The sequence below is a fragment of the Chelonia mydas genome, chromosome 4 (assembly GCF_015237465.2).
Source record: "Chelonia mydas isolate rCheMyd1 chromosome 4, rCheMyd1.pri.v2, whole genome shotgun sequence".
Lineage (NCBI taxonomy): Eukaryota > Metazoa > Chordata > Testudines > Cheloniidae > Chelonia > Chelonia mydas.
Genome location: NC_057852.1, coordinates 91,628,247 through 91,656,222, shown reverse-complemented (window position 1 = coordinate 91,656,222; position 27,976 = coordinate 91,628,247). Strand labels below are relative to the sequence as shown.

The 27,976-nt window shown below is 40.3% G+C and overlaps 1 protein-coding gene across 16 annotated transcripts in view; it reads right to left on the bottom strand.

Moving 5' to 3' along the window:
- The window catches only part of FRYL (FRY like transcription coactivator), a 387,869-nt gene that overhangs the window by 171,404 nt on the left and 188,489 nt on the right, over positions 1-27,976 (bottom strand). For 12 of the 16 annotated variants that reach the window (XM_037897819.2, XM_037897820.2, XM_037897812.2 and 9 more), the window contains 11 exons: positions 27,156-27,324; positions 20,893-20,985; positions 18,424-18,522; positions 17,057-17,158; positions 14,471-14,515; positions 4,954-5,057; positions 4,693-4,801; positions 4,014-4,100; positions 2,719-2,890; positions 1,133-1,265; positions 730-837 (listed from right to left, as the gene is read on the bottom strand). In XM_037897819.2, the coding sequence (XP_037753747.1) occupies positions 730-837; positions 1,133-1,265; positions 2,719-2,890; positions 4,014-4,100; positions 4,693-4,801; positions 4,954-5,057; positions 14,471-14,515; positions 17,057-17,158; positions 18,424-18,522; positions 20,893-20,985; positions 27,156-27,324 (1,221 nt within the window). The remainder of the gene's footprint in view (positions 1-729; positions 838-1,132; positions 1,266-2,718; positions 2,891-4,013; positions 4,101-4,692; positions 4,802-4,953; positions 5,058-14,470; positions 14,516-17,056; positions 17,159-18,423; positions 18,523-20,892; positions 20,986-27,155; positions 27,325-27,976) is intronic. The other 4 variants (XM_037897816.2, XM_037897817.2, XM_037897818.2 and 1 more) reach the window with 1 other exon arrangement.

The window sequence follows — 27,976 nt, the reverse complement described above, 5'->3', positions numbered from 1 at the left end:
TCCCCTTTCTTCATAAAACATGGAAGGAAAGCATTAGAGGGATTTATTTTATTTCATGTTAATACATGAAAATTCTTCGGCTCATAGCTCAGCTCCCTTTCCTGACTTTGTGTGCTCTAACAGAGTTGCAAATGCTGATAATTCCACTGACTGAAGGAGAGGAGTGGGCCATGTGTGTTAAGGTGGGCAGCACTCACATTCTGCATGCAGGAACAGGGAGATCATAATGAGAGGAATATGGACAGGGTTGGAGGGAACTAAGAAGAAAGGGTCAGAAAAAGTAATATAGAAGAAACAAAATCCAAATCTCCCTCAAAATTTTGGCTGACATTTGGCAAATTTGATTATGTCAAACAACAATGCCTTCACAGTATGGTCAGCAAAAGAAGATGGAGCTATGAGTGAAAGAAGAGTCCTGTACAAAATGCAAATTAACTAAAATATGAACTTTTAAAGAGAGGCCATATATGAAAAAGTATAAGTCTGGTCTTGTGTGCAAGATTCTCTCTTTTAGAATCTACTCTGCTACTTTTCTGGGTCTGCTGACAACTATACATGTCACAGTGTAAAAAAAAAAAAAAAAAAAAAATCAGACTCTGTGCAAAAGGAATATTAGTATCTAATAATATATTTCCAATAGTTTTTGGCCTTGGGTTTCTGAAATACTGCTTGAAGCTTTTTTTGGTTTTTTTAGGACCTTCATTAAAACTAGGATTTAATTTTCCTTACCTTGCTAGTAATTCAATAAGGTCAGTCCTGCTCATGCCATCTGGAATCAGTCTTGGGATAGCAGCAATACAAGTTCTGAACAAATCAATCTTAGGTTTTCTCTCCCCCCTACAAAATCAATTTACACAAAACAGAATCACAGGGAAGCCTATTTTATGGGATTTTCAGTATTAAATACACATAAGTTTTCAAAGCGCCATTCAACTCAAATCTTCATAATTAATCTATGAATCAGTACAATCATCATATCCTTTGTGGACAAATTTTAAGTATCCTAGCATTAAATTAAACCTAAACACATTTAAATGGATTAATAAATTGATCTCTGAATTACTTTTAGGTACAAAAAATCAATTACAAGGATATGACAGTAAGAATGATTAAACTATAATTTGCTACATACGTGATCATGTCCTCAGGTTCCTTATTTGACATCTGTACACTAGTCATGCACATTGGTCTCCCAACTTCTTTGTCCAGATGCCTAAGAATGCTGTCTAGTGCTTTTCTTACTTGAGGGTAGTATATTGACATTCCTGAAGAAGTGAAGCACTCAAAGTCACCTCTTTCACAACTCAGTATTTTTAAATTTTATTTTCACCTTAGTTGTCTCTTATTTGATCACTGGTTTAGGACCAGTATCTTCTTGTACAAAAGATAAGAAATCATATACTAAATTAATTTTAATGGAACCATATTTTAACTGACAAAATTTTCCTTTTTTAAAATTAAACAGGATGTGTTATATAAAAGTATACAATTCTTTTTGGAGGAACAAGAGGAAATAAATGGAAGGAAGTGACTCTAAGCACTTTTTCTATTTCCTTGACCCTCAGGCAATTTTGGTCCCCAGCATATTTAAGAGTAGCCTATAGTCTACAGCAGGGGTGGGCGAACTTTTTGGCCCGAGGGCCACATCTAGGTATGGAAATTGTATGGCGGGCCATGAATGCTCATGAAATTGGGGGTTAGGGTGAGGGAGGGGGTGAGGGCTCTGGGGTGGGGCTGGGGATGAGGGGTTTAGGGTGCAGGAGGGTGCTCTGGGCTGGGACTGAGAGGTTCAGAGGGGGCAGGAGGGGGATCAGGGCTGGGGCAGAGGGTTGGGGGGCAGGAGGAAGGCAGGGGTGAAGGCTCTGGGCGGCACTTACCTCAAGCAGCTCCCAGAAGCAGCAGCCTGTCCCCACTCTGGCTCCTATGTGGAGGCGCAGCAAGGCGGCTCTGCATGCTGCCCTATCCGCAGGCACCGCCCCTGCAGCTCCCATTGACCGGGTTTCTGGCCAATGGGAGCTGCAGGGGTGGTGCTTGGGGCGGGGGCAGCGTGCGGAGCTCCCTGGCTGCCCCTACGCAAAGGAGCCAGAGGGAGGACATGCCACTACTTCTGGGAGCCACAGAGAATGGGGCAAGCCCCGTACCCCGCTCCCCGGCTGGAGCACCAGAGTGTGGCAAGCCCCAAACCCAGCTCCCCGGCGGGAGCTTGAGGGCCAGATTAAAATGTCTGGAGGGCTGGATGCGGCCCCCAGGCCATAGCTTGCCCACCCCTGGTCTACAGCCTACCCTTCCATCAGCCAGGAATCAGTGGAGCACTATGGTCGTGGCCTCAGTCACCTTGCCTTCTTCTAGGACTGCCCTAGAATGCTCCCTACATCAGGGGAATGCCCGGGTGACTCATTGGGACAGTTTTCAGGCTGCTTTGCACTGCTAGATGGAGGGGCAAGGATCTGGTTTTATGTGCCAAATTTCACATTGCTACTGTAAATAAGTGGGAACATTTAAAAAAAAAACTTCACAACTACTAGACACTTTATAAAAAAAAAATTTTTAATTACAATATAAAATCAATCCCCACATAAAAATACTGCTTCAGTATCACAAAGTATGAATGTGTATATTTAACCTGTTAAGGTTCTTGCAAAAGAAGCCTCACCAATTTGCATAGGTGACCACAGACCCAAACCCTTGGGTCTTTTGCCGAAGAATACCTATACTCACCTATAACTTTTGCTTCTTCATCTGTCAGAGTTTTATTGAGAAAAATTTTCTTTACACGCAGAGTGTTTCCTGAGGGAAGAACAACTCCTGTTGTTGGCATTGGTGGTTCACCGTCTTTCTGCTGCAAACTGTCAGCTATCACAAGGAAGACTCTGAGGCCTATATTCATGCGCTTCAATGGTAGCGGGAAGGGGAAACAAAAGAATTAGAAACCAGGAGGAATTGCAAACTTGCAACATTATATAGGTGGTGCAAATTAAACATTAATATATATTTCATTATCCTTTCTTTAGGGACAGATCAAAAAAGCCCTACTATGGTAGACATATTTAAGGTGCCACAAGTACTCCTTTTCTTTTTATATTTAAATGTTACATTTTAGAATACTTCTAATAGTAAGATAAAACGGTTTGATCCAGGGATGCAGCTCCTCACCTGATTCAGTCAATGGGATTTGGGAGCAGCTCATCACCGTTCAAGAGGGAGTCAATAACTTGAAGGACAGAGCTCTAAATGATTATTATTACTGATGTGAATCTTCACAGAGTAACATGCTGCCGGCAGATATCAAAGTATATAGAACATTACCTGCTAAGGCTCTAATTTCGCAATTCATTGCTCGTGCACAGGCTGCTGAACTCAAAGAACTGCAAGATTGGGGCTTTCCTACATACTAAACTGAAAAGGGCTGAGAAGGACTTCTCTGAGAAAAGGATGCTAATTATAGTAAACACCTACACACACACTTCCCAGTTTGTTTAATTTTTTATTGAAACAAGTGAAATGTTACCTCGTTCCTGCCCCAGCTACTACTGGCCAGAATTGAAAAAAAAGATTACTCCACACCTACAGCTGTTTCTTTGGTTTGATCCACACTGCACTCTTTCGATATATGGACCAACCCATCCTCACAAGCTTCCCTAACAGTTCATTCTTTGCATACTTATTCATTGTAATTTTCTCATAATTTCCCATTATTCCTTTTGGAGGAAGCCACAATTGTTAAATCTTTGTGCTGGACTACCTGTACCCTCTCTTCCTCTAAAACATGGCAACAGTCATATGAAAATAATGATTTGTTTTGAATGCCTCGGATGGTATAGATGTTGTGCAGAGGCTTAGTGCATGTGTGAACATTTCTACTTCAGTTGGGAGAAACAGCAGCACTGCGAGGCCCACAGGTGGGCCACTTTGCCTCCACATGTTGAACAGCTGTTTTCTACTCTTTAACATTCTTTGCTATGTATAAATCTGTACACTGTTTCACAAACAAACAGCTCTTCAGGTGACTTTACCTCTGGATTAATAGTGAAGGTTTTAGCTGATTTTCCAACACTGAGAAGATCAAATATTATTTCTTTCATTGCAAAATCCAAGCGTTCCTATGAAGAAAAAACATGCCTACATAAGACTCGCTTTGTATTAGCACATACACAAAGCCAAGAAACTGAATATCATGTCTAACTATCTTATAATTAACAGTCATAAAAAATATTCCTCTTTGCTAATGATTCCTATGGAGTAATTGTCTCATTTAATTTACTGAAGCATTCTTTGCATTATTCTACAGTACATACTACTGTAAACTACACTAACAGAACATTAAAGCTGCAAAATCAAGCACTCGAACATTAGGAAATGCCAGAATTAAGGTTACCTTTGCAACCATAATTCAGCCCCCTTGTGCATATGCACTATAATGCAGTCTTTAATTACATAATCACACATCATAAGACCCTTGCTTCAGTGACTGCACATGATGTTCTGTGAATGAATCAGGGTTGTGTAGTGAATTTAAATTTGGTTACTTTCTTATAAGTTTATGGTCTAATGTCATTCCTAATGCGTACCTCTACTGGTTTCAGTGAAAGTATGTCAGGGATGGACTTGGTAGTTTATCTTTAATTTTTTTCCACAAATTATTTAGTGTACTCTCAGACCTCCATCTAAAACATATTATAGGAGGGAGCTTACCTGAGCAATGAACTGAATAATCTTCACAAATATATTTAGAGGTGTGTCTCGAGGGACCACACTACGTGAGCCTTTGGGGAAAAGTGCTGATACAATGCTCATGAGACGGCTACAAAAATTTAGAAAAACATGTGTTAGAACAAATCCACACAACTTTACAAAAAGGATTTCCCTAGAGAGAATTTTTTTAATTAAAATATGTTTGTCTTTTAAATTCATTAAAACAGCCTCACAGTAGTTTTAATTACATAAGGAGCTTACCTTTGTGTTACAGTGTTGCTTTCACATTTTATTCTAATAACATAAACCCAGAGTAATCTATAGAGAGATTCCAGTGCAACTCGGGACATTTTGGGATCTTTATTCTGTTAAAAAAAATTAAAATGCAGTTACTATCACCTGTGAAACTATCCCTAATTTACTTGTTTCCTTTCCTTATAAAAAACTGTAATATTTCAAGTTTATGTTTGATTGTTTTAACCCAGAAGGCTGATCTATTTAATACTCTGAATATAAGTTTAATTAAAAGCAAAAAACCTCAATACAAAAACCTCTCGATTACATATGTACAGTATGTATTTAACTGCATATTATCGATTATTTTGTATGCTTTTGTCAGTTTGAAAGCAAAGGAGTTTCTAGCAAGCAGATATTTCTCTTGAGGTGAACATCAAGATTTTATTGTTTTACTGTATATATTTAATTTATTCCTACAGTGCCACTGGAAATGGGCAGAGTCCTCAAAGTGCTGTCGGAATACAGCCCAAACAAATATATATGGTTAATGTCCAAACCCACTCCTGCAGTTTGCCTTTTGTATTAATTTAAACAACAGAATTAACCTTAGCCAAAGTTTTCTCCTGAGCTTGGCTTCTTCCTAGGATTTCTCCCTGCACTTCTGCCTAGGGTGACCAGAACAGCAAATGTGAAAAATCAGGACAGGAAGTGCGGAGGTAATAAGAACCTATATAAGAAAAAGACCCAAAAATCGAAACGGTCCCGATAAAATGGGGATATCTGATCACCCTACTTCTGCCCTTCCCTTAGTTCTCTCCTCCTACTCAGAGGGACATGTAATCTGTCTTGGAGCTGAAGAATTCTACCTAGTCTGGCTTCCACCATAAGCCAATGTGAGACAGAAGAATTGTCCTGCCTCTTCCCAAAGAAACGCTGACATCCTGTCACAGCCATAAATACCATGGCATTGAACAGACAAACAACATCTTGGCTCCCCATCGGATAACAATGGAGGGAAAGAAGAAGTAGAGAAGACAACAATGGTTACCAGCAGTAAGATTGCATGGCTTTGCTGATTAATAACGCTCACTTATTTGAAGTTCAGGAATTATTTTTGTGTTTTTCTTTGAAGTGAGGACTAGAATTTATAGGCTTCATAAAGAAGTGTGTTTTAAAGAGAAACTTGAAGAAAGCTTGAGGTACATGGACTGGGTTACTACAAATCACACTTTTCACTTTTATCAACATTTCTCTCAAGAGACAACAGATCTTGATGTTCACAAAAATAAGTCAGTACATACATTCTGAAAGTCTTTAGGAGAAATACAATACTGAACTTTCTCTGTGAGCATTTCTAAATTTCTTTAGTATAATATATATTGTGACAAAATTGCCAATGTTGATGTGGTGGGTCCCGCACTTTCCTTGGTGGGCGGGGCTAGGCTGCCACCCCTAACCCCTGCTCTTGGGGTGCCCAGGGCCCCACTAGTGGCCCGGGAAGGTGGTAGAGGAGGGAAGCAGGGAAGGGGTCTGGGTTTGCTCCTCACTCAGAGCCCCAGTCATTCTCAAACCCTGCGGGTTTCTTACCATCTTCCTCTGGGTAGGGTTACCCTAGATCCTTGATGCTGGGGGAGGGAACCTTCCTGTTCTGCTGGGGCAGGGTCTCCCTTCCTCCGGTTCTCTAGTCTTTCAATTCTCAGCAACACCTCCAAACTCCAGTCCTCTCTCCTTTCTCGCTCCACCCTGTCTGCCTGAAGCAGGGTTTTTTTATTGGGTTCCTGACAGGGCCTTAATTGACTACAGGTGCTCCAATTAATCTGTAGTAACCTTCCCTAGTCTACAGGGAACCAGGCCTTAATTAGCCTAGGGCTTATATATCTCCCCTCTACCACTCTCCCACTGCTCCCTGGACCTGATGTATCACAATATTTAAAAAACCCTAATATTCTACGGGGAAAGTGAAGTAGGAGGTCCAGAAAAATCTATTATTGGCCTGCAATAAGCCAGTCAGGAAACAGCGTGTCAGAAAGCAGAGATTAGTAAAAGTTGGTTAATGTTCCAAATCTTACTATTGTTGATATGGTGAACCATAAATTTCTTCAGCTGAGGAAGTTACTCAACTAGTGCAGTAACGATGGTTCTTTGAGATGTATGTACCTATGGGTGATTCACTGCAGATGTGTCTGCGTCCCTGCACTTCTGATCAGAAATTTTTGGTAACAGTGTCTATTTGGCCCACACATGCTCTTTCCCTCCCTTATGTTGTGCCTCAAGGCTAATTAGCAACGTGAAGGGGAACCACCCTCAATTCCTTCTCCACCATGAAGCCTCCATTGAGAACTCCTGTCATAAATATAAAGGGAAGGGTAACCACCTTTCTGTATACAGTACCATAAAATCCCTCCTGGCCAGAGGCAAAATCTTTTCACCTGTAAAGGGTTAAGAAGCTAAGGTAACCCCGCTGGCACCTGACCCCAAAATGGCCAATGAGGGGACAAGATTCTTTCAAATCTGGAGGGGGGAGAACAAAGGGTTTGCTCTGTCTGTGTGATGCTTTTGCTGGGAACAGATCAGGAATGCAGCCTTACAACTCCTGTAAAGTTAGTAAGTAATCTAGCTATAAAATGCGTTAAATTTTCTTTTGTTTAATGGTTTGTAAAATAAGCTGTGCTGGAGGGAATGTGTATTCCTGTTTTTGAGTCTTTTTGTAACTTAAGGTTTTGCCTAGAGGGATTCTCTATGTTTTGAATCTGATTACCCTGTAAGGTATTTACCATCCTGATTTTACAGAGATAATTCTTTTACCTTTTCTTTAATTAAAATTCTTCTTTTAAGAACCTGATTGATTTTTCATTGTTCTTAAGATCCAAGGGTTTGGGTCTGTGTTCACCTGTACAAATTGGTGAGGATTCTTATCAAGCCTTCCCCAGGAAAGGGGATGTAGGGCTTGGGGGGATATTTTGGGGGAAGACGTCTCCAAGTGGGCTCTTTCCCTGTTCTTTGTTTTAAAAGCTTGGTGGTGGCAGCATACTGTTCAAGGACAAGGAAAAGTTTGTACCTTGGGGAAGTTTTTAACCTAAGCTGGTAAGAATAAGCTTAGGGGGGTCTTTCATGCAGGTCCCCACATCTGTACCCTAGAGTTCAGAGTGGGGAAGGAACCTTGACAACTCCGAAGTAGAGGGGAGAAGGGTAGGTTGTGGAGCACTCATAGGGGGACACATATCAAAGAACCATCGTTACTGCGCAAGTGAGTAACTTCCTCTTCTTCGAGTAATGCCCTAGGTAGGTGACTCCCGAGCAGTATCCCCAATGGGAGGTTGGGGCTTCAGAGTCGAGTCTGTTATGGATGATAACACTGTGGAGCTGAAGATAGCATTGGAAGCAGAGTCTCCAGTAATCGCACAGTGTTCTGCAAAGGTCTGAACAGATACCCAAGTCACTGCCCTACAGATTTCCGAGATAGGAACATTCTTGAGGAAAGCGACAGAAGGGGAAACCAACCTCGTTTAGCGTGTGCGGATTCTGGATGGAGGTAACACATTGCGAGCATGATAGCAATGGTTAATACAGTTCAAGACCCATTTGGAGAGACTTTGGGCAGCTATTGCTGCACCTTTTGACCTTTCTGCGATGGAGAGGAAAAGCTTAGGAGATTTCCTAAAGGCCTTCATCCTGTCCAGAGAAACGGCTACGGCTCTCCTAACGTCAACCATGTGCAGTATAGCCTCCCTGTTATCACAGTGAGATTTAAGAAAAAAGGTCAGGTGGTGAATCAGTTTGTTTATGGGAAAAGAAGAGGTCACTCTGGGGGTTAACTTTGGATATGGCATAAGAGTAACCTTATCTTTAAAGAATACTGAGAAGAGGGGAGGGGTGCCATTAGTGCCGCTATTTCCCCTATTCTCCCTGCCGACATGATAGCCATCAGAAATGCCGTTTTCATTGACTGATATGTAAATGAACCAGTGACCATAGTTTCAACTGGTGATCTAGTTGGGCTCTGTAAAACTAGATTTAGGTCCCAAGCTGGAGTTGGGTGTCTGGACTGGGGATAGAGGTTCACTATGCCCTTGAGGAATCTCTTTGTAGTTGGGTGGCAAAAACAGACTATCCCTCTATTTGCTGATGAAAAGCTGTTATGGCCACAAGGTGTATTTTGAAAGAACTGAGGGATATCTCTGACCTCTTGAGATCCAGTATGTAGTCCAACATCACGGGGAGGGTGGAAGAGGCTAGGGTAATTCTTCTGAAATTGCACCAACCTGAAACCTAATACACTTTTGTAGGTAAGTGTGTCAGGTAGCTGATTTTCTACTGTGTAGTGCACTTCCTGCACCTCACTGGAGCAGCATCTCACTATGTTTTGGAACCATGAAGGAGCCAAGCCTTAAGCCAGAGGATCTGCAGGTTGGGATGGAGAGTTTGTCCTTCGTTCTGTGAGAGGAGATAAGGGATGGGTTGAAGAGGGATTTGTGGACGCATCGCCACCTTCATCAGGTATGGGTACCATGTCTGTCTCGGCCAGGTGGGAGCAATCAGTAGGACGTTTGCTTTTTCTTTTTTTGTCAGGACCTTCAGCAGCAGAGGGAACTGGGGAAAGGTGTATAGGAGGGTCTTCTCCCCGAGGAGAAGGAGAGCATCCTTTAATGGATGTTTCCCGAGGTCAGCTCTGCAGCAATAGAATGGGCATTTCCTGTGCAGGTAAGTAGCGAACAAGTCTATCACTGGAGTCCTCCACTGATAGAATATACTGTGAAGCACTGTTGGATTCATTTCCCACTCATGGTCATGTGAGAACTTGTGACTGAGACTATCTGCTGTTATCTTCTGCCCTCGTGGTAGGTAGGCGGCTGATATTAAAACATTGTGGTGAAGGCACAAATTCCATAGCTTTAGCGCTTCCATGCATTGGGAAGATAAATTAGCAAGGGGGTGCCAAATTATGTAATACATGTATACAATCTTGTCTGTCATAATTTTCATGAGTGTTTTACTGATCAGTGGAAGAAAGTGAGCACAAACATTTCTGATCGCTCTGAGTTCGAGGAGGTTACTGTGAAGCGTCATCTCCATGGGCGATCACCTGCCCTGAGTCTTGAGGTTGCTGAGATGGACTCCCCAGCCAATTAGGGATGCATCCATAATTAGAAGCCACGTTGGAGGGAGGGGTGTGAATCTGTTGGTTCTTTCCACCAATCCAGGGAGCGTTTGACCCTGGAGGGCATCGAGAGAGGTTTGTCTACCCTGTCTTTGTCTGGTCTGTAAACACATCTGAACCATGCCTGTAGACACCTAATGTGCAGTCTGGCATGAGATATTAAAAACATGCCTGTCGCCATGTGTCCCAGAAGTTGGAGGCAATGTCTGGCCAATGTTTGTGGGCTGGCTTGAATTGTCTCTGAGTGTGGTCAGCTGTGAAATCTCTGCTGTGGGAGGCATGCTCTCACTTGCAGTGAGCTGAGATAGGACCCTGTAAACTCCAAGTGCTGTACTGGAGTTAAGATAGATTTTTGTATGTTGAATTGGAGACCCAGCTTTGTGAATATGTCCACAGCTCCTGAACAGACAGTCGCCCTTTTGTAGGTTGGTATGACCAAGGCTGATGTTTGCCATGCAACTTCAGCCAGAACCAAAAGCAACTTGTTAATCAGGAGAGTGATCCTCCCTCCATCAATAGTAGTTTCAACTTTAGTTCCCAGGTCTTTCGGGATCTGGCTTTTAGCTGCTGGCAAAAAGTACACTTTTGTGCAAGGTGGGCCTCTCTGAGGCACCGACACGGCGAGAATGTCATCTGTAACCGGTATGGCTTCCCTGCAGGTGAGGCACCTCTTAAAACTGGGGGAGCCGGGCATGTCCCTTACAGAGGGCAATCCCCAGGGGGCGGGAAAAAGGGAATAAAGTAAAAACTAGACTTTTATTGTATTTTATTTTAAACAGGGAAGAAAAAAATAAGGGAAACCCCATAGAAGTAAGAAGAAAAGGGCAAATAAAAACACTAAAAATATCTAAGAGAACAATTCTAAAGACCTAAAGTATCCGTGAATGGACTGCTAATCGCTCTGTCTCTAGCCTGGGATAGTTGAGGAAAGAACTGAGGATGGTTCGCCTGGGCAATGCTGATTAGCCTTGAAGCACAACACAAGGGCGGGAAAGAGCATGCCTGAACCCAATAGACACCGCTACCAAAGACCTCTGATCAGAAGCACAGGGACGCAGACAAACTGACTGTAGAGCAGCCATAGGGACACTACTTGAAGAAGAATTGCTATTTTCAACTAATTAGGAGGAAGATTTTCTGTTTGCTTGTATGAACCACAGACAAATCATAAATCTACCATTACTGCAAATGTAGAATCAGGGGCTGCTCTAGGGGGAGCTTGTAGAAGCTATAGCCACCCCAAAATTTGCCTTACCCCCTTGTAGCCACCGCTGCTCTCTGGCCACCCAGCTCTGAAGAGCTGAGAGAGTGGGGACTGAACTTTTTTTCCCCCCTGCTCACAGGACAGTACATGCTTCCCAGAGCTGTGTCCTTAAAAGCACAGAGCATCCCAACGCCTAGACACACCCACCCGCACTTCCCTATCCGATATAATGTACTGAAGTGCTAAAGGAGAATTGATTCAATGAAGTATTTTACATACACCAGCAAAAACTGCGCGTCACACATTGAATATTTAAAGGAATCTCTTATCAGTTTATGTGTGTGCACAAAGTCTCCTAGCAGTTCACAAATTTGTCTATCTGCTGCTGTGATTCCCTGAATTGCATTCCCTTTCTTGTAATCCATTTTAAATACATATAGTTTAGCTCCTTATAATTCTTTACTTTTTAAAATGTTATTTTATTATTCTTAGCACTTCATTATTTACCTTTGTTAATATTGTGCAGATGGATGACATTGTGCTATTTAACTTATAATTTAATAGCAGATAATCATTGAAAATATTTATAAGTAAATAGTTGCTAGTAGTTTTAACAATGACATCTGTGTTTCTAGTATAGCACTTCCAAATGAAAAATTACAGTGAAAACATAGGAACTTTTAAATCTAAATTTTTCTTTTTCTTTTTATAGCACAAGTTTATTCTGTTGATTGATGCCCTGTCACAATTTCCTACCTGAGGACCAGAGGATGGGAAAGGTGAAATGAAATTAATAGGCAACAGGTCTAAAACAAACAAAAGGAAGTATTTCTTCACACAACACACAGACAACCCGTGGAACTCCTTGCCAGCCGATGTTGTGAAGGCCAAGACTATAAAAAGGTTCAAAAAAGAACTAGATAAATTCATGGAGGATAGGTCTACCAATGGCTATTAGCCAGGATGGGCAGGGATGTTGTCCCTAACCTCTGTTTGCCTGAAGCTGGGAATGGGCAACAGGGGATGGATCACTTGGTGATTACCTGTTCTGTTCATTCTCTTTGGGGCACCTGGCATTGGCCACTGTCAGAAGACAGGATACTGGGCAAGACGGACCTTTGGTCTGACCCAGTATGACTGTATGGCTGACCCAGTATAGCTGTTCTTATGTGAGAGGTAGCAAATTGTGATGGGCAGCATCTGTAACTGCTACTGGTAGCAAAATCCATTGGTAGTGGTTTTTGACATTACTCCTGGCACCCAGCTCCAGCAGCAGCAGAGAAGTAAGCTGGACAGGGTTCCAGGGTGCCCAAGAGCAGCCCTCCACCTGTGTCTCCGTCCACCGGGGCATGCCACCCAGGGCAGATGGAGGGGCTGGGGCTCCCCACAGTGACCCGACTGACCCACTCTAGCCCAGGCTCTTGGGTCCTGCCCCCATAGGCTCTGCTGGCCCCAGAGCCGGGTCCCACCACCCTGGCAGCTCTTACTGGCTGCAAGCAGCCCCCAACCCTGGGCACCAACAGCAGCAGCAGGAGACAGGGGAGTGCTGCCTGCACCATGGTGCCAGCCAGTCCAGCAGTCATCTTGCACTGCCCGGCTCCAGCTTCTGACCTGGCGAGGGCCTCAGGGAGGTGACAGAGGAGGTGGTGAGGCCTGCACTTACCTGAGGAGGAGCAGCAGGTGGGGCCATGGAGAGGGGTGGGACCTCATGGTGATGGGGGGGACAAACCCCTTCCCCCCAATTTTCTGTCTAGCCTACCTTAAGTCTCCCCTCCCCCACCACCAACAGGAAGAGGTGGCCCCGCCCATGTGTAGAATGTTGTAGGTTTTCATATTGAGTAAGGGCTTTATGTTTACAAACAGCATCAAAGAATTTTAAACCATTATCAGTCATGGTTGTCTTGTACTGCTAGGCCTTTGTACTTTCATTCCTGTCCTATAACTAGATGTTAAGTTAGACAAATGTGCTTAAAGGAAATGGCTTTTTTATTCTATTTTATAAAAATTATGACATACTTAATGTCAAAAAGGTTTACATAGTAAAAGGCTTTTCTCTGAAACGGGTATTTACAGTATGCTACAAATAAAAATCTGTTTAACTAAACATACTGACATATTCCAGTCTTTTGGCTAATATATGTCAGGGTCTTATTTGACGCATTTTGATCGTGTATTTTGTTTCAAATATAGCTCTGTTTTAATTCCTAAAATTTTCCAACATGGAAGAATCTGTATGGATTAAATATATCAGCAGAGTATAATATAAACTGTTAAAAATCTAACTGGATATATAAAGGGTTACAAAAGCAACAACAACAACAAAAAAAGACAATGAATCTATGCTGATCTAATGGGACACATTAAAATGATTTAATGAAACAAATATCTTGATGAAGGCAAGAAACAAAACAGCATTTTTTCCATGTTAGTCAAATGTAATCACTTAGTGAAGACAGTACTTTTTAATATTGTTAAACTTTTCTTCTGTTCTGAACTAAAACAATTTCTATTTTCTAAAACCTGTAAAACCAACAATGTAAATGTCTTTCAAGTTACAGTAAAACCTGTCCTTGATACCACCTCTGACGAGAGACCACTTGTCATGAGTGACTACTTGCAGAGGCAACAGAAGACCACCGCTCTCTGGTGGCAAACCTTTGAAAAGAAAGACCACCTCTTATAAGCAACCACTTTTGCTAACTACCATGAGTGGTCACTCTTGGCAGGTTTTACTGTAGTTCACTGCAAGTTATCACAATAAACCAGCTTCATCTTTTTTATTGTGAAAAAGTTTCCAAGTTAGCTAACATGCAAGACAATTTTGTATGAAATAAATGTAACAGAAATAACCAAATATTTGATGTAGATATTTTAGCTCCTACTGTAAACATGCAATGCTGTTTAATGAACTGGGCTGTTCAATTGTTGCTCAGTCTCACAAATCTACCTTTCCTTAAGGAAATTGGTATCAGATGACTTACAGTACTCCCTCCTTTAGCAAACCTTTCAAATGTTTTTTCAAAGATGCTTCTTTGTGCTGTTGCTTCTTGACAGTGCCAATAGCAATTTTATAGAACCACACAAGACACAAAATGCAACAACACACACCGAAAACAAAATACCGCAGTTACAGAAGACCAAGCGACCTTTCACCATGTTATTACAACATATTAACTCACCTGGAGTGTTTCTATTTGTTTTCTGATACTGTTGTTAGATGGCATCTAAATAAAGCAATGTGAGACAGCAAAACATAACAAACATGAGAATGGAAGGCACATGCATGTTAGATGAAAAAAAGCACAAAACAACAGGTAGCCATATACTAAGGACTCTATTCACAGAAATAAGGTTTTTCCTGGTAACGGCTTTGAATGCTCCACTAACTTCAATGGTTTAGTGGCAATGGACACTAATTAATTTCCTAAGGCAAAAAATTATCTTTTCCCAAGAAATACCTAGTTTTCTACTCTACACTTCCCTTCCCACTTGTGCAGACTCTTTAAACCTTTTTCCTCCTTGTCCTTAAGAAGCAGAAGTAGTATCAGAGACCTCATCCTCAGACTCAGGGAAGCTGATAATCTCCTGACCAAGCCACTGAAAATTAACTGTACAGTGTCCAAAATAATGGTTTAAAATATTAGCCAAAAACTTGAAAATACTGATACAGTCACATGCTACTGAATCAATTCACAGAAATATTTGTTAAGTGGAATATATTACTCCTGTGCGTCGTAATCTCCAATGAATTTCTATTGGTTTCTAGGTGAAATTTAGAGCTAATGCTATGACCAATAAAGCCCTATACAGTATACCAAGACACCACTTCTTTCTCTATAACATACTGCCACAGCTGTGATCAGCAATGTTACAAAGCCCATCTTTCTCCCTAGCTTTTGGAGGAGGGAGGGGAGTTATAAGAGTAATTAATAGTATGAGAATGTTATTGTTTCAATTTTTAATTTTTGCCTCATTTTTCCTAGTGGAGGTCAGATGAAACCTGCTGATATTCTAATTAAATAATTTTGATAATTATATTTTAAAGGATGTCAGAGACATTTAGAGTGAATAGGCACTTAATCTTTATTATGCTGCATATAGCTAAATAATTCAAGCAAATGCATAAAAATAAAATATTATGGTGAGACCAGGTAAAAAATGAGGGAGGAGGCAAAAAAATAAATCTAGAAAAGCACCTGCTGGGCAATTAACTACTCATTTAGTTAGCGCCAACATGCACAGAGAAACAAGCTTAGCTGAAGCAAAATAAAAAGATAACTGGGATGGAGTTTGAAAGATTCACTTCACCCAAGTCTCAATCCATGGCTAGATAATCACAGAAAACAATAGTGGAGCTGCAGTCCAAATGACTTAGTAGTCTACCAAATACCCTGCTAAGTCCCTCATCAACGTATAGTACCAAAACTTCTATGTTCTGCATTGCAGAAGCTCAAATATAAAATTTCTGCTGAATAGAGCCCTAAGGTAAATGTGTGAAGTTGTTAATGGGCAAGAAAAATATTCAAAGTAAACAATGCATGCTGCGCAGTTACTACTTAAACTCGTTGGCATTGATAGTTTTAATGCATCAATTGCCAGCTATGGACGGTATGCCAGGAATATCTGACTTCAGGATGCAAAAGAAATTCAGCTTTTTTTTTTTTTTTTTTTTTTTTTTTTTAAGGAAAGCTTCAATTGCAAAACAAAAAACAAAGCAGACATTGAAAAAATTTGAAGTATGTTAGATGAAAAAATATACAAAAAACCCAACAAGCAACAGAAACATACAAAAGATGTCATGAAGACAAAAGAACCTTCAAAAACATCAAAATCTGTGTTTTGCTTTAGCAGCTTTCACCGTGGTTTACATAATTTAAATCATAAGCATGTAGACGTGATCTGGAAATTGTTACACATAGCTAGCCAGAAACAATGCTAACAATAAGGTGAATCCATTACTTTGAAAATATCAAAACCAAGATGTTAAACAAAACAAACATTACTAATAAACCACATTAATAAAAATTTATGAAAGAGTATATTACAGTAAATGATTTAAGCTTTAAATTAGGACAAAACCCCATAATTTCAAAATATTAATGATCTGTGTCATTTATTAATCCAGTAATATTGACAATGCTATCGAATTCAGTCAAGAGTTAAAAGGGACACTAAGTTTTATATTCAAAATTTACACAACTTTAAAATTCGTATAGGATGTAGGGATCATTTCCCCTCCAGACTAAATATTTAGTTTCTTTTTTAATCAACTAGTTTATCAAACAGGAAGATATATTTTGAAATTACTATTTATTTTACTTAAGTGTGAGCGCACGCACACATACACAGACCTCCCAGCAATAATTTTTATGTGATCAAAAGAGTTATTGTTTGTGCTCTCTGCTGGCTGTAGAACAACAGCTGAGTAACAAACACTGCTCCTAGAGCTGTGCAAACATGAACCGATGAAGCTGATGCACAAAGATAGCATCAAATGGACCTAAATGAGTTAAAACTGTTACCTTTTGCATTTAAAAAAAAAAAAAAGTGCCATGTCAATTCCAGCACCACATAAAACACAGGAAACACATTACTAAACAATGGAGAATTAAAACATTCAAAAGGTTTTTAGAATAATTATTTGACAGTGTTCTTTTAAACAGCTAATTATTTATTTTGCTTTAGCTGGTATTAAAATGCTTAAAGTTCATAAGACCGAATGCTACTGATTTGTGACAGGTTTCTGAACTACGAATGTTTCTTACCTTTAAATGTGACAAACAGTTCTGCAGGAAAATGTGCCAGTTATTTAAAAAAAACTGTTTCTGACTGACACACAACAGGCAGGTGATCAATGGATACAGAGCCTACAAGGAGGGAAAAAAGAAGAATTGATCAAATTGCTCTGTGAGAAATACATTCAGGAACAACACAATCACCCCAGTAAAACCTGAGTAAGGCTTTGGGTGGTCAGGAGCACTGCCTTTTCCCCTGTTCTACCTTCACAGATTTAATACGGTTTGTAAGTACTTGAGCCACGGTGCCTTCTTCTGCTGGAGACAAAGTGCTGTAAGACTTGTTAAGGTGTTAAAAGTTTTTCAGCAGAAAGTATACTGGTCCTTAATACAAAATTGGTCTCATTCACAGTCATTTTGGTATAGGATGAAAGTTAGGGGAGAGAAATACAACCTAGTTAAATAATAAGAATAATGCAACAATGTTTCTGACTTTAAAAAAACAAAACTAAATGTCCTCTCAGCACCAAGTTTGACAATGATATCATTACATTCTTGTTACAAACTAGTGTTTAAATGTCTATAGTGACAGCCGTTCCTTAATTCTTGGAATCCTAAAATAGGATAGCAATGGAATCTCTATTGTACTCAAAGCCCTCCATATGTGAATGTAAGAGATTATTTTAAAGTAATTTTAAAGTAAATTTAATAAAAGTACAAACCACAGACACAAAAATTAGCCTTGTGCCAGATGCAAAGTGAGACGAATTCACTTGCATTATAGGAATGTGAATAAAGGGAGTGACAAACACTACACTAAAAAAAATTTAAAAAATAAAGAAAAAGTATAGTTAAATCCTTGAAAGGAAACACACTTTAAAAAAAATCCATGAGCTAAGCTTGGGGAGATAAAGAGATGCTGGGAAAAGCTGAAATATGTGGGCAGAAGAGCTAATAGATAAGAGCAGGGTAGTTAACAGGCAGCTGGTCTGCTGCAAAAAATATATGGTCTGCCACTTCTGCCCTTTAATTAAATCTACATTGAGATTCTAACTGAACAGAATTTATACTATCAGAGGAGATATTAGGGAACAACAACTCCACATCACAAACCACTGAAATAATTAAAAAAAACTGTTAGTTTCAGGAAAGGCTCGGGAACGAGAACAGAGGTAGAATTACTTTTCATTCACAGGGAGAACAAATCCTGCACAACGACATCGACATCAAAGATCAAGCAGAAGCAGTATAAAAAAGCATAAATTTAATCCTTGCACTGCCTTTAGGAGTTAAGACTTTATATTAAAGAACTCCCTTAACTTTCCTTGGGTAAATCATTCATCTAAAAATATAATATATCAGTAAATATGTGAAGAACTGAAATATTTCTTTAATACCAGTGAGTGCTTCTTTCTTGAGCTCAATTCAAAGGTAGTCTGGTAGAGCATCTCCACAAAATTTTTCAAACATGGCACATTCACTTCATTTTTAACAGCCTAGTGAAAATAAATATAAATAATTGAGTATAGAGATCTAGGCAGAAAGAAAGAAGTTAAAATATATTAAAAGCGGAACTATGCAGGCATATGAGAATTCAACATTTAGATTATCTTTAAGATTAGTGAAGTTATTCAAGTCTTTCTGTATAAGATATAATGAGCAACACATGAAATCAATGTGTCATATAGCACAAACATCTAGTAAAACAATGAAAATGTTGCGACTAACAAAGTGCAGAAACATCTGTTCTGAATTTGCATGCTTTAACTAAGGAAAAAGAGTCTTATTTTTAAACACATGCTAGGTGCGTAAACTATTTTACTAGTAGACAACACCAAATTCTTAGACAGAAGTTTCTTTTAAACTGTGTGTATTTTTTTGTTAAAAGAGGTCACTCAACTTTTCTCACTGTTACCCTTTTTCCTTAATGCACAATAAATCTGAGAGCTGGGACTCAACAAGAATGGGGCTTATTACTGTGTACCCTATCATAAATGCAGTGTCTTCATTTGGTTTCACAATTCAGGCGCAAAATCACCATGGATTTGTTTCGATGCGTGAACGTGCGCTCACACTCTAAGGGCTTTCCCACTCTGTTCTACAAACCCAGAACTGCTACCTTCCCATGCACCCACCTTCTCCCCATCAACACATCTCTCCTAGTCCATATTTAGGCTTCCATTGCTGACCAACTTCACTGTGTGTTCTCTCACCTTCACACTTCATCCTTTAATGTTAGTATTTGTCCAATTAATATTGTAAGCGCTTCAGGGGAGGGACCTGTCTAAACTATGTGCTTTGTAAAGAAACATACACATCAAAGGTGTTACAGAAGTAGTCCTAATTAGTTTGATTTTACACTGGACAGACGCACTGAACTTCACATTTGTAGCAACTGCAAGTTAATAATTTCTCTCTAGTCCTTCTATATAAAAGGTAACTGAATTTCTTAATTTTTATTATTTTGTTCATAAAGCAGTCATCAAAAAATGGCAACCCCATTTTGCTCAGTGCAATAGTCTGAATGTTTACGCGATGAGAAGCAGACAAATTGTGAAATGCATTTGAAAAGTATTTGAGCCAACAAAGTGGCTCTCTTGATATAAAAAAATAATTTTTAAGGTATCATCAATGTATTAAAGTGGTTCAAAGAGGCATAATTGGCTCCATTTTACATTTAAATCCGAGTTGGGTTACTGTCTGTGATACAATGAAAGCAGTATAACAGAAATTGGAACGAACAACACTGTCTTCTCTGACTGTAACAAAGTGAAGGGTCCTGAGCGTAATGACAGAAGTCCTTTCAGTCACTTGATGAATGGACTCAGGACCCACCATTCTTTGGGAGGGTACTTTGTTTACGAGCAACGTGTCGTGGTCTGGCATTTGCTAATGAAACTATCATTTGACATAACCATCTCACCAACTTCTACGAAGTTTCTAAACTCATTTTGTGGAAGTTTACTGAGAAAGTGATGGCTGGCCAACATCAGACACACAATTTCCTTTAATCTTTAGGATACCTATCATCCAGGCTTCAGGCTTGGATGGCACAGAGTCTTCTTGACTTACAACCTCCTCAGGGAAGGAGAAGTGTTATGGGCTGCTGTGTTTTCAACATGCTGATGATACTCAGCCCTGTTTCCTATTCCTTTAGCCTAGGCAATGCAGTTTTCCTTTGTCACTGTCTGTTGGAGGAATGAACTCAGATGAAAGCTGTTTGGCTCAAATTCAACTGCGTAAGATGCAGATGATACTTACTGGCAAGAGAAATCATTCTAAGAAAATGGCAGAGGCTGTGACTTCTCCCTCAAATGAGGGATTATGCCCACCAAACATCCAGGTTGTTCACAAATTCAGAGTCTTATTGGACTCACTTAGCCAAAGGACTGCATCCTTTTCTTTTGCACAGAAAATCATTTTTGAGGTCTATGTACATTTCAGTCACCTACAGGCTATAACAGGTAGTAACATGCTACACTTGGGGCTACATCTGAAGGCTGCTCAGAGGCTTCAGCTGGTGAAGAACAAGCCAGTGAGAGCTTTGCTTGAGTAAAGACTAAATAAGAACCGCAGAATTCAGCCTATCACAATAAATATGAGAGATAATAGTTATGGTGAGAGAGCAATTACTCTAGGCCTAAAGACAAGTGGGAAACCAGATAATAAGCAGGAAGTACTGATATGCTTGCTTTCATAGGAGCACTTAGGTATTGATAGGTAAATTCTTGCCTCATTGCATTTGCCCAACAGCTTTTATGCGTCTGCACAAATTCAACCCAGTGAGGATTTATTGAAAGAATTGCAGGAAGAAAAACTAATCAAACTCACGCGCGGCGGGGGGGGATGGACGACACACTACTTACAGCAGCCACAGGGATGAGAATCTCCACAAACAAACCAGCAAGTGCATGTTTTATATCTTTATCTTTTACTTCCAGGAAGTATTGAGCACATTCCTTTACAATCAAGTGTTAAAAAGACAGCAACAACAAACAAAAACAAAAGACAAAAAAGAAAGACATTTTAAGTTTTAATTTGTTGTATAAGAACATCACCAACTGTCCTACACTGGCAGCTTCTTAAAATTAATAATTAAGAATAAAAGTTAGTCTATTCCTCAGCAGCATCTGAGACTCATTCATACCATTATCAAAGGTAAGATTTCAAATCCTATGCCTCCACCCCCAGCAATTTTTTTGAAAACTAAAAACAGTTGCAACAGCAGTTGTCTATTATGTCTTTTTCCCATAAATAGAATTATAAGATAAATCTTCCTGCTCAGATTATTTTAAAATATCTGAAAACATGAGGTACTCTTATGGTCATTACTAGAAAATTTTTAGGCATACTAATAGGCAAACTAAAAATTTTTAGGCAAACTAAAGAATACTTAACTTTTATAAATGTTACTATGTACTATCATAACTTATATACAAAACACAATTTTAGAGAAAATATTTACAGTAAGGGCTTGATCCTGCAAGACTATGAGCACTATAGTCTCAATCCAGCAAGGTATTTAAGCACGTGTGTAAGTCTTTGCAGAATCAGGACCTAAACTGGTAACTGACTGCCAAAAATATTTAGCTTAGTTTGAAAGAAGCTCTAAGTCACTGATTAATATAATGTTTAAAATATATATTAAATAAGATGTCTCAAGAGAAGAGTAAAAAATACCAAGTTGTTTTTGAACTGGGCAACTTTGTTAGATTAAAACAGTTATTTAATGTTCTTGCAATTATTGTTCTTTGAGACGTGTTGCAGATGTGCATTATACTGTAGGTATGTGAACACTTTGTGCCCTGGGTACTGGAGAATTTTTCCCTACTGGTACCCACAGGAGCAGCCCAGCCCACAGCCGAGTTCCTTGTTTTTCAAGTGAGTGTATAAAGGGCAAAGGTGCCCCACCTATCCTCCAGTTCCTTCACACCAGAACCCAATGGTAGACTCTCACGCATCAGGGAAGGAGGATGGGTCATGGAATGGACATATGCCTCAGATCCTGAAGAACCATTACAAGAAGGTTAAGTAACCATTTTTTCTTCTTCAGGTCCTTGCATATGTCTATTACACTGTAGATGACTCCACGGCCCACGTCCTGAGGTAACAGCTTGGGAATCTCTTCTGAAGAGGGACTTCCTCACCTACATTTGCTTCTTCCCTTGAAGTGGGCAGACAGTGTGTAATGTATGGTGGAAATATAGACCGAGGACCCATTGCTGCTCTACAAATGCCTAGAGTGGGGACGTGCACCAGAAACGCAGCTGACGTTGAATGTGCTCTGAAGCACACACTGAGACTATCAGGAGATGTTACTCTCTTAGCAGTATAAACCATTGCAATGCAGTTGGTGATCCATTTGGAGGGTGTCTAAGGCTACATCTACACTAGCAACTATAAACAGTTCCATGCACATGGTTGTGCCATAACCCCCTTATTATCCACATCTAAACCTCAGAAGCACTTTTGTCAGACAGCATGAATACAGGGCAAATAAGCTACCTGCTTGAGGGGTGTGAGTAAGTACATGCCTCAGACTGTGGCACAGCCTCATACCCATGCAAGATTTGCTGTGTGGACAGGGGTAAGGGGCATGTACCACATTTTGAGTTTCAATAGTCCTCTGCACCCAATTACACAATGCACTGAACCCCTTTGTTCCTGACCCTTACCCAATCCATAAAGATCAGTCCTCCCATTTTCACTACTAGTAGTAAGCTGCACTTTTCACACCAGAACAGCTTTCTGCTACACTCTTTTGATCAATATAGGTGAACCTGGATCCTGCTTTGCAAAGAGCTAATCTGGCCTGCCAGTGCTGGTCAATGTGTGGTTGGAGTACACAGTCTTTAAGACTTCTCCTGGAGTGGCAGAAACATACACCTACACCTGGAAATTTCACTGAGGCTGGAGCAGGAGGGTACTGAGCTCAGTGCCGGGAATGCATCAAGCTCTTGAGGCTTCTGTACAGGAGGGCAAAAGACTCCAACAATCTCTCATCGTACATGTCCCTTCTATGATGAATGGGACCAGGTGGTGTCAAGAGCTCCCAGTACACAGCCTAAAGTTGCTCAAAACTCCCTCCTCAACCCCACCTCACTGTCCGATGGGATGTCGATGAGGGGCAGGGCAAAGAGGCAGCAGTGAGCATGGAGGATACCCTGGAAGACCTGGAGGACAAGAAGCATGTTTCTGCACCTCTACCTGGAGAAGCAAGTTGAGGAAGCAACCCTTTGACAAACCAGAGGAGGGCACTGAGCCATGACAGGAACAGGAACCCAAGGCTGGTAAGTTAAAATGGAGACCCATCCTCCCTGCCAATATCCCCTCTTGCACTGTGCTACATTCCTGATTTTAAGCACAGCCCATGCTCTGCTTCAACTCTTAAACAGTCCCTGAGAAAGACAAGGGCATAAATCAATGATTTTATAGATTTCTGATGAACCACTTGTGACGGTGCCCCCCACAAGGCTCTATGGAAATATGTTTATGAATGTATATATGATGTAACTGGAATATGTTTTATGCTACATATGCCATGTAACATATTTATGTAAAGGTTATGATCTATTGAATCTATTCATCCTATTTGTATGCATGTGTCATCATTGTATTCGAAGTTATGAATATTGGCTGTATACTGGTTTGATTTTAAATAACCTTAGTAAGGCATTTGGTCAGCTTCTTTAGAAAGGAATTTGCAAGTTAAGTGTCCAATCAAGAAGCACTTAACGCACAATGGATCTTGGAAGGCTCCAATCCACATAAGAAGTCTACATGAGGACATTCAAGGTAGCATGTGGACAATGGCTGCTGCCTGTAAAAACTGAGTCATGCATGGACATGTGACTTGCCCATGTGACTCCAAAATTCCATCTTGGAGCTGGACTTTGCATAGGAGAGAGGAAGGGGTCTCCACCCACAAGAAAAAGTCTATTTAAACCCTTGAGAGACCCCTCCATTTTGTCTTCAGCTGGCTCAAGAGATAGCCTCTCCACCCCCAAGAATACCTGAAAGAAACTGGAACACAGGACAGTAACTAAGGGGGGTGTGAGTGACTGCTGGACCCAGACTAAAAGGAGACTAGTCTGTAAAAGGAAGCTTACTGGAATTCCTCTGAGGGTGAGGTTTTATCTGTATTCAGTTTTATTAGACATAGACTTGAGTGTTCTATTTTATTCTGCTTGGTAATTCACTTTGTTCTGTCTGTTACTACTTGGAACCACTTAAATCCTACTTTCTGTATTTAATAAAATCACTTTTTACTTATTAATTAACCCAGAGTATGTATTAATACCTGGGGGCGGGGAGGCAAACAGCTGTGCATACCTCTCTATCAGTGTTGTAGAGGGCGAACAATTTATGCGTTTACCCTGTGTAAGCTTTATACAGGGTAAAACGGATTTATTTGGGGTTTGGACCCCACTGGGCATCTGAGTGTTAAAGACAGAAACACTTCTTAAGCTGCTTTCAGTTTAAGCCTACAGCTGTAAGGGGAAGTGGTTCAGACCTGGGTCTGGGTTTGCAGCAGGCTAGTGGGTCTGGCTCAAACCAGGCAGGGCACTGAAGTCCCAAGCTGAGAGGACAGGGAAAGCAGGGGCAGAAGTAGTCTTGGCACATCAGTTGGCAGCCCCCAAAGCGGTTTCTGTGATCCAACCCGTCACACCACTATTATGCATTTGGCAGAAGCTATAGAACAGATTATCAATGAACAGTCACTGTGCCCATGTCTGTGCATTTCTCAGCTAGCACACCGGAAGTGATGGGCCCAGGGGAGTTTGGACCAAGGGAAGGGAGGGGACATGTTTAGAAAGTTCCCAGCTGGGGATGGGACAGTTGTAGAAAACTTACAGTAGTTTGTCTAAAGTTATTAACAGCTGTTTTTTGTCCCATTGAAGATTATAGTTTCAGTGCTTCTCCTACCCACACCAATCTTACTGTCCCCTTACAAATGGGAGCCATGCACAACTGTGGGGGATAGAGGGAAAGAGTTGAGGTGGAGTTAGGTCCAGAAAGGGAACACTTTGGTTGACTGAGGAAAAGTTATATGCAGTTGCTGTTGTAACCGTGTCAGTCCCAGGATATTAGAGAGTCAAGGTGGGTGAGATAATATTGTGACATTGTACTCCATATTCTTTATGGAAATATGCTTATGATATGGATATGACATAACTGAGATGTACTTTATGCAAGATGGGTCTTGTAAGATATCATTGGAAAGGTTATAATTTACTGAATATGATTATCCAATTTGTATGCAAATATCATTTTTGTATCTAAAGTTAGGAATATGGACTATGTAACCATTACAACTGGGTGTCTATTGGGAAGACACCCACCAGATGACAGGCCATCAAATTTGATGAGCCATCAGGAGGGCACAACAAAACCATGAAGATACTAATCTCTCTCCCTCCTGGGAGGCATCCAGGACATAACTGTGACACTACTAGGTCATGTGGTCTTGTCACCTGATACTAAACATTACCTACGACTTCTTGTAACTTTCCACTGGAAGGGAAGGGGGAGTCAAGTTTGAGAAACAAAGGATTCCTGCCTTATGTAAATCCTATTTAAGGGTGGGGAGGAAGGCAAACAGGATGACTCCTCTCCATGGCCTGTTTGCCCAAGAAGAAAGACTGCTAAATCCACCTGAAGAGAAGGCAGGGGGGGAGTTCAGACTGAGACAGGGGTCCAGTCTGAAAAGAAATATAACTGGAACTTTGAACCACAGAAACTTTGCAACCTGCCTAAAATAAAATTTAGGGTAAGAAAGTACATTTTGTAACCTGTTTCTTAAGTATTTTGAGCTTAGCTTGCGTGTTTTGTTTTATTTGCTTAGTAATCTGCTTTGTTCTATTATCTCTTATATTCAGTTAAAATCCACCTTTTGTAGTTAATAAACGTATTTTGTTTATTATTGAACCCAGTTTATGTAATTTCTAACTGAGGGAGGGGGGCAACCCATTACAAATATCTTTTATTGGACCAACTTCTGTTGGTGACAGAGACAAGCTTTCAAGCTTACACAGAGCTCTTCTTCGGGTCTGGGAAACTAAATCAAAGTGTCACTGCTAAATACAGGACTTGAACATGATTATTTAGCATTAATATTTAACACACATCTCAAAGGACCATTCAAGGTAAAGTGGCCTGTTAACACCCCTCCAGTCATATAGGGAGGGGGGGAGGGAATGGGCGGGGGGTTGTTAGTAGGTTATAAATTGCTGTAATAAGCAATATTAGTGTCTCTATTCAGTCCATGATTTTTAGTGTCTATGAATTTAAGCTCCCAGGCTCATCTTTTGAAAGCATTGTGCGGGTTTCTTTTGAGGATGAGGACCGACATGTCTGAATGATCGTCTGTTGAAGAGTCCCTCACTCTAAGCTTTGAGGCGATGGATGCAGACTTCTGCTTGTGCTTCTGAGACCTGAGCTTCCCTTAGATTACTGAGAGGGATCCAAAGCTGATCTAAAGATATACCAGAGGCACTCCTCCAGCAGCTTTTTCCTAGTCTTGAAGCTGTGACAGATAGAGCATCTATCTCTGATGTGGCCCTCACCCGAAACACTTGAGGCAGCAGGAGCAAGGGTCACTAACAGGCATAGGCTTTTTGCAGCCTGCATAAGATTTGAACCCCAGGAGACTTTGACATATACTCCCCACCCCAGTAGGCGGGATCCAGAGACCGGAAAAACTGAAAAAAGGACAAAAGAAGGACTAAATCAAAAGAAATAAATTTAAACTTATAACACTAAAAGAAAAGAAAATGAATAGTCAGAACTTTTTGAGTACCACTAGGTAGATCAAATAGCTGTTCACATGGAACACCAATGTGCTGATCATGGATGGTAAGAAGGAACTGGAAGAGGGACAGGGTGTCTCCACCCTTTATACCCTTATTCACAGCACAAGGGGCTCAGCGGTAGGCAAGGCCACTCCTTAAATTTCTGTTAGGGAAAAAGTCTCCAGCACTGATGCACAAGGAGCTCACACACCACACCTACAGTGCAGTGTACATATGCAAGCCATCAAAGAAGACAGAACCTTGCTAATGAAGACACACAGAAGTTAAATCTAGTTTCAAGATGATGTCTGCTTTAGTTCCAGGTGGTGCACATTTACCTGCATGAACTGAAATGATGCTTCAAAGTCTTCTACAGGATACATTTTTACTCTGAAAAACTTCATCCCCATAATTAAGCTGATGATACTTTGTACTACGTGAGGACTCTGTTCCTTCTGCCGCAGTTCCTTTAATTCAGTGACAAACTTCTTCCTAACAGCCTGAAACCTGGATAATTTACACACATAGCAAACATTGATATTGCTTAGTTCAGTTTATATTATTTCTATTTTAAACATATTTTTCAAGTAACTTTATCTGACAATGATATTGTAGCTACAGTTAAAGAGACACAGTTAAGGTAGACAGATTTTATTTCTTGTATTTGATGTCTAGATACTGTGGTGATTAGCATATTAGAAAACATATGTAGGCAGAGCAAATAACATTTGAGGGATGTCAGCTTTCTATTTACTCCATCTATATACCTAAAAAATGGCAGCATCTTTTTAAAAATCTTCCTGATGCATAGTTTTGTTGAATAAATGAGCGCTTAGCTATTTTAAAATTACAATTACACTCACCGGCCTTTACACAAAAATATCTGAGGCATGTCTCTGTAACTGCATATAGACAGCATTTTTCTCATTTGAGTTGTATCTGTTCCATTCTTTGAAGGAGGAAATATAATGTAATTTACAAAAAGCTGCCCAGAGAGAGAGGATACCTATGCATTTCAATACCTTACAGGTGCAAGCATGGAGCAGATAGGCAAACCAGAGAATAAACCCTGAATACACAAGTACATAAAATGTACCTATAATGCAAGATACACTAGATCTTATTTTTAAATTAAACTCATTAGCTTTGAAAATATTTC